Source organism: Pantherophis guttatus, chromosome 2, assembly GCF_059756535.1.
Source record: "Pantherophis guttatus breed Tessera chromosome 2, ASM5975653v1, whole genome shotgun sequence".
NCBI classification, from domain to species: domain Eukaryota; kingdom Metazoa; phylum Chordata; class Lepidosauria; order Squamata; family Colubridae; genus Pantherophis; species Pantherophis guttatus.
This window is the reverse complement of record NC_142064.1, coordinates 59909616-59923812: the sequence shown is the minus strand read 5'-3', so window position 1 is coordinate 59923812 and position 14197 is coordinate 59909616. Positions and strand designations below refer to the sequence as shown.

At 37.6% G+C, this 14197-nt stretch overlaps 1 protein-coding gene across 2 annotated transcripts in view; it reads left to right on the top strand.

The window, feature by feature from the left end:
• LOC117661356 (kelch domain-containing protein 1-like) overlaps positions 1-11794 on the top strand; it is a 66662-nt gene extending 54868 nt beyond the window's left edge. The window contains exons 18-19 of one of the 2 annotated variants that reach the window (XM_087886054.1): positions 1153-1295; positions 11505-11794. In XM_087886054.1, coding sequence (XP_087742180.1) covers positions 1153-1295; positions 11505-11535 — 174 coding nt within the window. In that variant the 3' untranslated portion in view covers positions 11536-11794. The remainder of the gene's footprint in view (positions 1-1152; positions 1296-11504) is intronic. The other variant, XM_034410056.3, reaches the window with a different exon arrangement.
• The last annotated feature ends 2403 nt before the right edge of the window (positions 11795-14197 follow it).

The window sequence follows — 14197 nt, the reverse complement described above, 5'->3', positions numbered from 1 at the left end:
AGTGAGAGTTAAGAACTCACGGCAGTGAACTCACAGAAAAGTATGGATCATTTTTGTGGAGTCTGCCGAGTAGTCAGCTATTATTGTCAGGTAAAGAAAAAGAAAAAGATGCAAAAACATCTTGCCATAGCAAAGGATGGGGAAAAAAGTTTAAGGCTTCTTGTTACAGCAGAGAACAAGAACTTTATAACATGCAGGATTCATAAAAAACCTACACACTGTATGAGTTACACTTTTGCACAGATACCACCTCTCTTGGGAAGGGAGAATAAAATAGAAGGTTATATTCCTGTGGGGAAAAAGGGAAGAATGAGGATTACTCAACCAAAGTTGTCCTAGGTATACTGAAAGCTGGTGTAATAAGTAAAGAGGTATTGATTGTCCTGATCTCTCCTGGAGGGAAAGGAAAATTTGAATCTATGGATACATCTTCCCATTGCCTTTATCAGTCACTGAATTCCTAATTCTTGAAATTCAACCACAAGGAAGAACAAGAAGACTTTAAAGGCTGAAAGAGAGCAAACCCCAAAGAACTGAAATGGAAAATACTGTAAAGATAGAGAAAAGTTATATTTAAAAATATTTCAATATAACATTAAAATTTTAAAAAATACATATTAATAAAGGAAAATGCAAACTTATAAAGGTCATATCTTAGCACATGCAAGGAATAGAATTTGGTGTCTGGGCTGGTGAATGGTTACTGCCAGGCAATATTGATTTTTAAGTGTCAAAGAATTCGCTAGACATGTCAAACACACTTTTTTTGTATGTGCCATTGTTTTGCTACACTTCAATAATCAGCGGTACGAATGGAAGTGGGAGGATAAGATGATGTTTTTAACAGTCTTAGATCACAATTGCTTGGATAGATGATTCTTGGGTCCTTTTTAAAATCTTGGGCTTCCTATCTTTGACTAGAGTAAAAAACTGAGACAAACTAGTGATGCCAGTTAGGGAGGGGAAAGTAACCCGATAGCATTTGCTTAGTTAGCACTATTTACAGTTGCATTCCTTTAGATAGCCTTCACTTGTTATAATTGCTAATAAAACTTGGGAACCGATGTGAATTAGAGGATGTGTTTACGTAGTTGGTAGACTGTGGTAAATATTCTTAAACTTTTTAATAAAGATTTTTTTTCTTTAACTCAGGAACTACAAGTGATGCTAGAAAAACACAAAGTCCAAAACGAAGCATGGCTCAAAGCCAGAGCTGAAGAGAATGACAAGGAAAAGGAGGAACTCTTCAAACTGAGAGTAAATATTTACAAAACTCAAGAGAAGGGTAGAGACTGGCAAGTTTCCCAACATTTCCTTATCCTCTTTCCCGAGTTGCTTTTGATGTTCGACATAAAACAACTCCCTAGAACAAAATTTCAGCCCTGTAAGATAAATATAGTACCCATGTTTCAAAACTAAAACCAGTTTGATAAAGCTGTTGCATTTGCTGGAGCTTGGGAAAGTTAAGATAAATTGTGTTTTCAGAAATAATATTTTTTTTTCCTGTTCAGTGACTTCGAACAAGATTCTTAGTGCCTTCTAGATTAAATAATGTTGGCCTAATTGCAATGATATCCCCGAAGGATCTATTAACACTCAGAAAGTCTCTGTTCCTATTGAAGTTGTAGTGTGCACTTCTACATTAAAAAGAGCTTTGTTTTGGTTTAAACCACAAATTTTGGTGATAGTGGGATGCGCGTGCAAGAGAGATTAATAGTATTTTCTGAGAAATGTATTCAAAAATGATGTTGTTTATATCATTTTTATGATTTCACTATTGTTAAGCAGCATTGCAATCTGGCCAAACAAATCCAGTTATTGGACAGCTAAAATCTGTAAATACATGAATATTCCCTTGGGGAATATTAAATTGCATATTTGTTCCATTCGTGTATTGAGTTGGGCTGAGGAATCTACTTTGGATGCAAACTGGAAGAGTGGAGCAAAATATTCCAGCCTTTTTTTAATTATACAGCTTTAAAGTAGTTTTCCCCAGTTTGGTTCCAGGGGTGGGCATAAAGTGAGCAGGGAGAAAAGATCTTAAAACTATATCATGGTCTATGGAAAGCTGTCAGGTAAGTCTATGAAGGTACATCTCAGCCCTCATTTATAAGTGAAAAGATTTTAAAAGTTAATATACATCCAATAGTCCCAAATATCAAGTATCACTAAAGTCTATTTTCCATTTTTGCTGTTTCTAAATACATTATCAGTTTTTCATCATAACAATAATAGTGTATCACAAACAGTTATTACATTTTAAAGTAAAGATGATCTACCCACAGCCTTAAGCCTTAATAAAACTCTCAAACCTCATTTTCCTCTCATCAAAACCACCTCTAGCTGCATCACAATATTTCAATTCCATGTAAATCAGCAGCAAAATTTTCTGCCATTTTGAAGTGTAAGCGCTGAAAAAGCCTTAGTGCTTTCCTGCTTTAAAACAACACCATTCCCCAGAAAATGGGATCCTTGGATCACCCATATATGTGTGATACGGCCTTGCATACTGTTGCCCTGCTTCCCTTCTTCCCCAAAGCACATGACCTTTTTAGTACCCTCTACCTTCCCCAGAGTTATACCTTGGTTTGGTGTGGATTACATCAGGGGTGAAATGCTCCTGGTTCGGACCGGATTGCCCAATCTGGTAGCGATGGTGGCGGGTGGTTCAGAGAACCGGTAGCAAAAATCCCTGGGCCCCCCCTCCCCATGCCCATCAGAGGCTCTTTTTTTTACTTTTAAAAGAATTTTTTCAGCCAAAGAAAAAATGCTTTTAAAAGTTTTTTAAAAAGCCTCTGATGATTGTGCGGCTCAGCTGGGATCATCAGAGTCTTTTAAAAGCATTTTTTCTACAACCTCTTCAGCTGAAGAGGTTGTAAAAAAAATGCTTTTAAAAGTAAAAAAAAAAAAGTTGGCCACGCCCACCCAGTCACATTACCCCACCACCACCAAGCCACGCCCACAGAACCGGTAGTAACAAATTTTACATTTTACCACTGGATTACATGTTCATTTATTAAAAACAGCAGATATTGTGTTATACTTTTTTTTATTATGTAGCTACTCAGCAGCAGTTGCATCTCAGAAAGATACAGCTCCCATGGAGCTAACATACAAAAGGACTCAAAATCATCAGAATAGATCTTGTGAGTGTCACCCCTCCTGCTTTTCCTCTTCCCATTCCAGTAGTTTTATTGTCCACATAATTTCATCACCCAGGAAGATCATTAATGTCTACATTAATCTTTTCCCTAATATTGGGGTGCATTCTTGTGTTAGTAAAGTTAGCTAATTAATCTGAACACTGCAACTGAGATTAGTAACAATAATTTTTCATAAAGACTTTAATCTCATTGAGTTAAAACACACTCGCTTGTCATGTAACTGATGATTTATGTTTTTCAACTTGTTACAATATTTTCAGGATCAGACTCAATAATAATAATGAGAGTTAGAGGTTTAAATATATTTCTCTTTAATTATAGTAGGCATTCTATATTCACTGAATATTCACAGATAGAAGCAAAGAAAATGGTGAAGGTGGCTCCTTATATATACAAAGGGTGGAGCCAAGAGTGGGAGTGGTGAATTATGAATACATTAAGAAACAAAGAATAAGTTAACCCCTGATATCCCATATATACATTATTTACACATTAGGGAATAAGGCATTTACATCTGACAAATCCCCCTCTAAATGCCGGTTCGCTATACAACACCAATTACATTCAGATTCAGGACAATATAAGACATACAATTTGGAAGTTAAGTATTTGTGCTGTTTAGAAGGTAAAGGCTTCGTCAATATGTCAGCTAATTGTTCAGAGGTATCACAATGCACTGCTTTGATAAATCCATCTTGAGACAATTGTCTCACATGCTTAAATTTTATATCTATATGCCTGGATCTTTGTCCAATGGCGTCGGATCTAGATATTTCAATGGCTGCTTTATTGTCTTCATGCATAACAAAAGGCAAAGCAGGTTTTTTCCAAACATCTGAAATTAAATCATTAAACCATACAAGGTTATTTGCAGCTTTGGATAAACAAACATATTCCGCTTCTGTGGTTGAAGTGGCTACCAGTTCTTGTTTACCAGTGTACCAGTAAACTGGACAGTCATTTAACAGAAAAATATAACCAGAAGTACTTTTTCTGCATGATATATCTCCAGCCCAATCCGCATCTGCGTAACATGTAAGTCTTGGTTCTTTATTATCACTAGGTTCTAATACTAGACAAAAGTCTAATGTACTTTTCAGATATCTTAAAATTCTTTTGACAGCTTCCCAGTGATACATTGTTGGTTTACTAACGTGCCTTGATAATAAATTGAGTGGTAATGCAATATCTGGCCTGGTCCAATTAGATATATAAAGAAGTGAACCTATGACTGATCTATAAAATGTATTATCCCTGAATTCAGGGGAAGATTCATCAGTATTTCTAAGGAAATCAGTTTGCATAGGAGTGTCACAGGGTTTGGCATTGTTTAAATTGCACTTGTTTAGAAGTTCAATAATCTTATCTTTCTGAGTAAGTTTGAATCCCCTTCTAGTTTTGTTAATTTGTACACCAAGGTATTTGTTTACTTTACCTAGAGATTTCAACGAGAAATGTTTATTTAACTTGTTTACAAAGATTTCTCTTCTCTCTTTGTGTTTTCCTATATATAAAATATCATCTACATAAATCAATACAAATTCAATGTGATCATCACTCTTTTTGACAAAGAAACAGTTATCAGCAGTGGTAGCGTTGAAATCCATGGTCTTAAGTACTTTTACCAAGCAATCGTACCATCTTTTGCCAGATTGCTTTAATCCGTATAAACTCTTGTTCAATAGCCAAATTTCATTTTTATTAGTGTATTGACTGTGAGGTGCTCTTACATATATTTCCTTATCTAGTTTTGCGTGTAGGTACGCAGTCTGTATGTCATATTGAAATACATCGAGATTGAGTGCGGATGCTACTACTAGAGCTGTTTTAACACTCTCTGTTCTTACTGTGGGGGAGTATGTGTCAGTATAGTCCTCCGGATATTTTTGTGCATAACCTTGTGCAACCAATCTAGCTTTGTATAAGGTATTGCCTCCTTCTAGGTTCTTAATTTTATAAATCCACCTGGTACCAATAATTGTTTTATCTTTGGGTGCAATCGCAGGTGTGAATACATTTAATCCTTGCAAACTTTCCATCTCTTTTTTCATAGCTAGTTCCCATTTTTCCTTTTCTTCACGAGGTAGTTTTAATACTTCCTCATATGTATTAGGTGTTATTTGTTCACCATCCATATGCATTATGTAATCTCTGTATTTATTTGGTATTTGATTTCTGTTGTTCCTAATAGCTCTTTCTGGTTTGCTATGGTAGTCATGCAAATATCTTGCTTCCTTTTTTGTTAATGTGTCTGTCTTTATTTTGTGTTGACTATTTGTCCATGTTTTGGTTTTGTTTTTATTTTTGTTAACATTTTGATTTTCTATCGTCCCTTCCTCACGAGATTTGGTATCTTTGCATTTATTCGGAAATATCTCATTAAGATGTAATTTAGACCAGTTGGCCTGTTCATGGAACACAGCTGTTCTGGAAACTATAAATTTATTATTATTATCAATGAATCTGTACCCTTTGGTGCCAGTTTCATATCCCATAAATCTTAGTCTTCTGGATACGTTTTCTCCCTTTCTTCTCAACTGTTTGGGTATGTGTACGTCTGCAGTGACCCCAAATATGTGCATGTGTGCTAATCTTGGTTTCCTATTATACATCACCTCATATGGTGTCTTATTCACAATACTGGACCAGGTTCTATTTTGAGTGTAATTTGAATAATGTAGGGCTTCTGACCAAAATTGTTTGCCTAAACCAGCATCCTCTAATGTGCATCTAATCATGGTTTGTAATGTGGAATTCTTTCTCTCTGCAATCCCGTTCTGGAACGCAGAAAATGGACTAGACGTGTAATGTAGCATTCCTCTATCCTTTAACCATTGGGAGAATTCTTTAGACATGAATTCACATCCCCTATCTGTCATAATTTGTTTTATTCTGATATTATGTTGTGTTTCTATGCGTTTGTAAAATTCCTTAAATTTTTGAAAGGTTTCATCCTTGTGTTTTAATGTGTAAACAAAACCATAGCGACTGTAATCGTCTACTATTGTTAGGAAGTAACGTTTTCTATAAGTGATTGATGGAGTTAATGGACCAACTAAGTCCATGTGTACTAAGTCAAAAATTTTGTTAGTTGATCTGGTGGATTTTTTTGGCCTGGGACTAGTTTTTAATTTAGTAGATTTACATACTGAGCATTCCAAATAATTTTCACAATTTTTTATTTTGACACCTTCTGCGTGTTCAGTCATTTTTTGTACTACAGGAAAACTTGCATGTCCTAACTTCCTATGTAAGATATGAGCACACTCGTCATGAATTGGTTTACCTATTTTTGGTTTCTTCTCATTGTGTGTATCTGTGTGATCATGAGATATTTTACATTCATCATTGTCACTGTTACTAATACTTTCATCATCTGCCTCAATACAATCTTCCATATTTGAATCAATGTTATGTAACCATCTTTCTTTTGTTATCAGATAGGGTAGGCCTCCTTTAATCATCACAGTGCCTACATTTGTTTTATTCTTCTCTAAAGTTGCTTTTCCCTTTGAGAAAACTATATTGATGTCAGAATCTCTGCTTAGTTTTATGGCACTTAGTATGTTATGAGGTATTTCTGGTATTAACAATACCCCCTCTATTTTTCCTAGACCAGGCAAGGTCACATTCCCTCTGCCTAATACTTGAACTTTTTCTTGATTAGCTACCTTTATTACAAACTTATCTTCTGTAAATGAAGACAATATATTTTTGTTATTAGTGGTGTGATTAGTTGCTCCAGAATCAATAAGCCAATTATTGTTCTCATTTGGTTGCGTTTTAGTGCTGTCTTGTTTATTTAGTCCATTCAGTGAACCAGATTTTCTCTCTTTTGAATTTTCTCTGCCCCCTCTACTTTCTCTGTAATTTGGTGGGCTTCTATATTTATGTCTATCTGTGGAAGACTGTCTATAATTGTATTTATTCCTATATTCTGACCTATGTCTTTCCTTTGAAATTTTGGGACAATCTCTTCTATTGTGTTCTCTGGACCCACAATTGTGGCATTTAAAAGTTTCATTATATTTTTCTTGGAAAGCTACCTTCCTAAAAGATTTGTATTCTGTGTGATTGCTATAACGATTTTTTCTTGAATTGTCTTCTGCTATCAATTTGTTAGACAGACTTTCTATTGACAAATATCCTAGATTGATGGTGTCTAAGTGTGACATAAAACTATCCCATGATGAATCAAGTGAGTTGATAATAACACTTTTCATTGTTTGATCTGAAATCACTTCCCCCCTCAAATGCAGCTCAGCTCTTATTTTGTTTAAAGATATTAAATGCTCACTTATGGAAACCCCTGGTTTTACTCTGGAAGAAAAGAAGTCCTTAGACATTCTTGTGGTGGTAGCTACACTATCGCTGTGAAACAAATTAAACATGCATTGAATTATTTCTGAAACAGTTAGATTTGGTTTGATGCTATGATACATTGCAGGAGACACGCTAGATATTATTAAGAAAAATGCCTTATGGTGTAAACAATCTATTTTTAAAGTCCAAGGTCTTCTTGGGGGACTAGTGATAAAAAATAGTAAATTTTCTTTCATAAAGACAACCTGGAGCTGTTGATACCATTCTTGTAAATTAATGCCATCAACCCTAAGTTTTGGGAAGTCACTGGGTAAGTTACCCACATTATTTTGTCCATTACTTACAACCTGAGGTAGTCCGTGGTCTCGCAAGTGTAGGAAATTGCAAAACGGCATGGGAATGCTCGCAACGAGTCTGCGCGGTTCTCTGGCCAGTTCAAGTCTTTCCGGACCGTCTACGTAGTTTCGCACATGCGCGTTGTTCATTTCTTCTTTGACGTCGTCGTGGAAGGTTCTCTCCATTGTAGCTCGCTCGCTCCGCTCCTCTTCAGACGAGTCGGTCTCTGGCTCGGTCTTAGGAGTTCTGATGGCGGCGACTGTTCTTCTCTTTCTTTTGGGTGCGTTGGCACTTGCTTCGGTCTGCGGTGTAGGGCGGAATCGACATGGCTCTCTGGGCTCGGGCGTCGTCGTTCTCGAAGTCAGGATGGGAGCGTGCAGGTCTTGAAGTATCGGCTTGTTCGCTTGCTTCTTCGTTGGCGCTTTGGAAATTTTTAATTTTGGCCCAAATGCAGCAAAAAGCGTCTTCATTGCTGACTTTACTTGGGATTTCGTTAAGTCGTTTTCATTTTCTGATTCTGGCTCTTCCGAAGAGTTTGAATCCTCCTTTTCACTTTCGTTGTCTGATAACGTTTTTCGCGCCAGAAATTTTGAACTGAGCATTTTGATTGGCTCTGCTTCGCTCACTTTGGAGGCTTGTTGAAACCAAGATGGCTGCCATTCAAAATTTCGCGCGGGATCACATCTTTTCTTTTTCATAACGACTTTCTCTGTAGTCATATCACTCACAGTTTTTTGGTCTTTGGGTTTCTCTTTAGCGATGTTTTTCTCTCTCGCTGCTCCGCTGTTCTTCAGCATTTCTTGGAGGTTCGCGATGAGGCTTTCATCATTCTTCTGGCTTTTTAATAGCTTCAGTATCTCTGACCTGAGTTCGTTATTTTCTATTTCGATTTCCTCCTGGCCATCATTTTCATTTATTAATTCTTCTTCTTCAGTGGTGTATTCTTCGGATTCTCTCGAAATCGCGTTTGTGGATTCGTTGATTATTTCTTGTTCAGTTTCTATTTCTTTGCTGTAGGCCCTGGTGTTGGGCCTATCTTTCTTAGACATTTTTAGGTATTTATTGAGTCAATTAACCATCCTCTGCTACCAGTTTGTTACAATATTTTCAGGATCAGACTCAATAATAATAATGAGAGTTAGAGGTTTAAATATATTTCTCTTTAATTATAGTAGGCATTCTATATTCACTGAATATTCACAGATAGAAGCAAAGAAAATGGTGAAGGTGGCTCCTTATATATACAAAGGGTGGAGCCAAGAGTGGGAGTGGTAAATTATGAATACATTAAGAAACAAAGAATAAGTTAACCCCTGATATCCCATATATACATTATTTACACATTAGGGAATAAGGCATTTACATCTGACACAACTAACTAATGCAGGGGTGGTATTCAGTTACCTTTGCTACCGGTTCACAAATGTGAGCACACGCGCCACCTCTGCGCAGACCTTCTGCACATGCGCAGACTGTCAAAAACGGGACATGATGACATCAGGCAGGGGGGTGGAGCCTCCCGCAGTCGCTGCTACTGGTTCTCCCGAAGCGGATAGAACCGGCTGGTCACCACCACTGAACTACTGTCAAGATCATCAAACATAAATCAGCTTTGAAAAAGAGACAGAGAATGGAGTTCAATTTTTAGTGCAAGGTCCTTATTTTTTGTCCCTATGTGAGGAAGTGATGCAAAATAAAAAAAATACAGTGATGATTCTCATATCACTAGAACTAATTAAACAGCATTAAATTGTTTTCAGAGCATAACTTTCTATAGCTTCCGGTTTTTAATATGTGTATATATGTGTGTTATGTGCACATACAATTTTTTTCTGTGAAATGTTTCAAGTCAACAACTGATTTTCATTGAAGCAATAAACAGGCATTTATTTCTCTACAAGTCCATTTTAATTAGCGATTTTTAGTTCTAAAAATTCCCATGGTGAGCATTCACTTCTGGAAAAATCACATACAAAGCAAATAAAACCTCTTGCGCCATCCACTGCTTCAACTAGTTAAATGAAACAGTAGATGGAACAAGGCATTTTGCTAGGCTAATGCTATATATGTGCATACTACACTGGTCAACTTAAATCTTTGGTGAATATCAAACCAATTCCATACTTCAACATTACAGAAAAATCTGTTATAGTTTTTTCTTTGTTATTACAAATCCTTTGGTCTAGTGGTTGAAGCACCAGGCTAGAAACCACAAGACTGTATTTCTAGTCCCACCTTAGGCATGAAAATGACTGAGTGACTTTGGATCAGTCACTCTGTCTCAGTCCAACCCAAGAAATGTGGTGGTTTCGTGGAGATGGTTTCTGCTCGTGCGGTTCGAGTCCTAGCACTGCATATTGGGGTGAGCTCTTGTCACTTGCCTCAGTTTCTGTCCACCTAACACTTTGAAAGCATGTACTATGCGGGTAGATATAATAGGTACCGTTTCTGTGTGGGGGAACGACCTGACCTATTTCATATTATGTGTTTTGGTTGCATGCTTTTTTTTCCCTTTCACACATTATACAAATTAAGCCATTGTGGTTAGTAAAGTAGAGTGTATGGCTGAATGGAGGAAAGAGGCAATTGTTTTATTATTTATTTATTAGTCGCATTTCTATGCCGCCCAACTCCCTAGGGACTCTGGGCGGCTTACAGCAAAAAAAAAACAATGCGAACAATATCCCATAAAATTTTTTTAAAAGAACATTAAAAACCCATACACTCCATTCCATGGCCGGGTCTCGCAAGATCGCCATAGCGAGATCAACGGCTCCAGGCCTGCCAGAAAGGCCAGGTCTTCACCGCTTTCCGGAAGGCCAATAGGGTGGGGGCGGTCTGGACCTCAGGAGGTAATTGGTTCCAGAGAGCTGGGGCAGCCACAGAGAAGGCCCTCCCCTGCGGGCCCGCCAACCGACATTGTTTAGCTGACGGGACCTGGAGGAGATCAACTCTGTGGGATCTTACCGGTTGATGGGAGCTATGTGGTAGAAGGCGGTCTTGAAGATAGCCTGGCCCTGAGCCATGTAGGGCTTTAAAGGTAATAACCAACACCTTGAATTGCATCCGGAGACCTTGGTATCCAGAGCCTACATTAGAGCTGGTAGTGGAGGCTAAAGGTCACAGTGGATGGAACACTGGTGCAAATGAAGAAAGCTTTGGCAAATGTGGGCAGATCTGTGAATTTTTTTCCCATAACTTTGGGGAGGGGAGGAACTTGAAGGTACTTACATTGCTATACCTATTTCAGAGCAGCCGAACTATAGTTTTCATGCATTTTATTCTTTAACCAAGACAAAATAAAGACAATAGTCCCAAAATGGGTCACATAAAAAGAGTTTGGAAGCTTCCCATCACCAAGTGTCATCTTAACCAAATGAATGATAGTTTATGTAACATATCATGATTAAATGAGTCATTGCTTAACACAACGCAGAAGAAAAGCTTCACGTGATTTTATTTCCCTCTGGACAGGGTGATTAAGAGATTTTAAAACATGTATTTTACTTACCCAAAACAATAATTTGCTCATGAAGATTGTATAACACCTGCTCAGATTCTGGAACCGAAAAATTTTATGGAAAGGGTCTGGAAGCGAGGTATAGTTATTTTTATGCTTTGCACTTATTCCTGTGGTTCAGAATTGTAATCTAAGTGTGACTTCTGACTTTTCTACCACAGGAAGCAATTCTTCAAGATCAGGAAAGGCTGAGAGATGAGCAGCAAAGTATTCAGCAGTGCAATCAGCAGCTCATTTCTGTAATGCAACAACTCAAAGGAATGTGAACCATTTGCTGAATGAAGCCTGATCACACAACACAGTGTTGCTTCAACGGATGAGCTGTTATGTATACTGGGACAAAGACCCTGCTACACTACCAATTAAAGCGCAATCTTGCTGAGCTTCATTCAACCCTAGGATTCTGGTTCCATTAAATTCCCATTTGCTTTTAAATACATTATAAATTTTTGATGCTGTGTGTGTTTTTTTTAAAACAGATATGTAGACGAGGGTGCCTGAGGTGTTAAATAATGAGGAGGATAAATATACTGAAATACCGCTTATGCATTTTGTAAAAGTTTGGATCGTGTGTTTCTGTTCACAAGGCCAACGGCACACGTGGCACACTTAAAAGGGGAACGAACTGCAGTAGTTCAGTCATGACTTCCAGTTTGTCTCTCCTGCTGATTTTTCTTTTTAAGATGTGTCTAAAGAATATGCTATCATTCTTTAATAGCCACATTTCTGATTACCAGAGTAATGGTAACCAACGTTTTCGCTTAGGGTAAAAAACAATGGGTATTAGGGTTCAATTCTTAATAGTATATAGCAACCCGTTTCCCCTCCTCCATATATGGCTATTCAGAAGTCAATCCCACTGAGATAACGCTAATGCTGCAGAATTAGTAGATATATCCTTATTATTTTATCATCCAACTGACGAAAACATATTGCTTTTCCTGTTTTGCAGCTGAAAGTTGAAATTAAAGACATAATGTTTTGATAAAATTTACCCAATAAACAAATGACTAACTGTGTACTTCAGTCAGTTACCTCTTGTAGTTCCTTCACTGGACTCATAGTGGCTTGGACTCCAGCCTCAAAAGTCTGTAGGAAAAATGTTTAGAAAATCATTACAGTGTAAAAGATGAACCTATAGATGGAGGGAAGATAAGGTGGAGAATACTTCAAATTTGATCTCTGCTTAAGAACATGAATGAATCGCCTGTCTATAGCACCTTAAAAATGCAGCTTTGGCACTGCACAGCCTCAATATGTTGGTGTTCAAATTGCTAATAGGGATGGAATAGATACCTATCTCTTTTGGAATAAATGTATTCCTTCCCCTTTCAACAACTAAAACATAAACATCCCCCCAAAGTACCACTACTATTATTATTATTTCTGCCCCCCCCTCCTCCTCCTCCTCCTCCTCCTCCTCCTCCTCCTCCTCCTCGTCCTCCTCCTCCTCCTCTTCTTCTTCTTCTTCTTCTTCTTCTTCTTCTTCTTCCTCCTCCTCCTCCTCCTCCACCTCCTCCTCCTCCTCCTCTCCCTCTTCCTCTTCCTCTTCCTCAGGCTGGATTTGATGGATTGTTTGATTTACCTCAAATCTCAACATAAATATACTTTCAAAAACATAGAATGCCATCTCATCAGTATTCTAGATTGAGCCCTAAAAAGTTATAGCTAGAAAGACTTTCCTTGGATATGTATGAATACACCAAATTCCAGCTAGCATGAAAAATGGTTGCCATAGCATTTAGCCCCCTCCTTCTTTCTTTATCGAGCAGATCTCTATTCAGTCTTGATTTTAGCATCATGCTGCTCAAATCCTGGAAAATCACAATATAAAATTGGCAAAAAAGGGCCAATATGTACAGATAGTTTGACTGATAAGAGTTCATTTAGTGACTGTTCAAAGTTACAACGGCAATGAAAAAAGTGACTAATAACCATTTTTCATATTTATGACCATTGTAGCATCCCTATCGTCATATGAACAAAATTCAGAGGCGTGGCAAGTGACTGATATTTATGACAGTTGCAGTTTCCCAGGGTCATATGGTCATTTTTTGTGATCTGACAAAGTCATTGGGCAAACTCAATTCACTTCACAACCAAGTCACGTAACAACTGCAGTGATTCATTTAACAACATTAGCAAGAAAGGTCATAAAATTGGGTAAAATTCATTTATCAACTGTCCTGCTTAGCAACAGAAAATTTGGGCTCAATTGTGGTTGTAAATCAAGGACTACCTGTATTGATATATTTCTTTTTTTTAAAGTGCACTTAGGGTCTAAAGTGCCCCCAAAATATGTGTTGGCAAAAGCTGTGTTGAAATTTGGGGCTCATCTTCATTTGTTTCTGAACTTCCCACATATTTCCAAGGGCTGTTAGCTTATGACACAGGTGTCAAACTCTAATCGTGTTATGTGACGAATCGTGACAAATCACGTTTTTTGCCTTTGCGGAGTCGGGGTGGATGTGACATGGGCATGATGCATCTGGCTAGCAGGCCACCAGTTTGACACCCCTGGCTTATGACATTAAGTTATTGCATTCTTGAGTGGTTAGCCAGCTCTGTATTTCTATTTTTATGATACAAGGGATAAATTAGGAGATAACTTTTTAGTTCATTCAGAACCTAACAGAGCTGTTTGACCTGAGCGTAGAGCAGTGTTTCTCAACCTTGACTACTTCACGACATCTGGACTTCAACTTCCAGTAGGGCTGGCTAGGGACTTCTGGAAATTCAAGTCCAGAGTTTTTCAAGTTGCCAAGGTTGAGAAACTGGCATAGGGTATTGTAAAGTATGTTGTATAGTCATGTTTGAGATATTTCCTCTATGCTTTCAATCATGCAACAGGAGC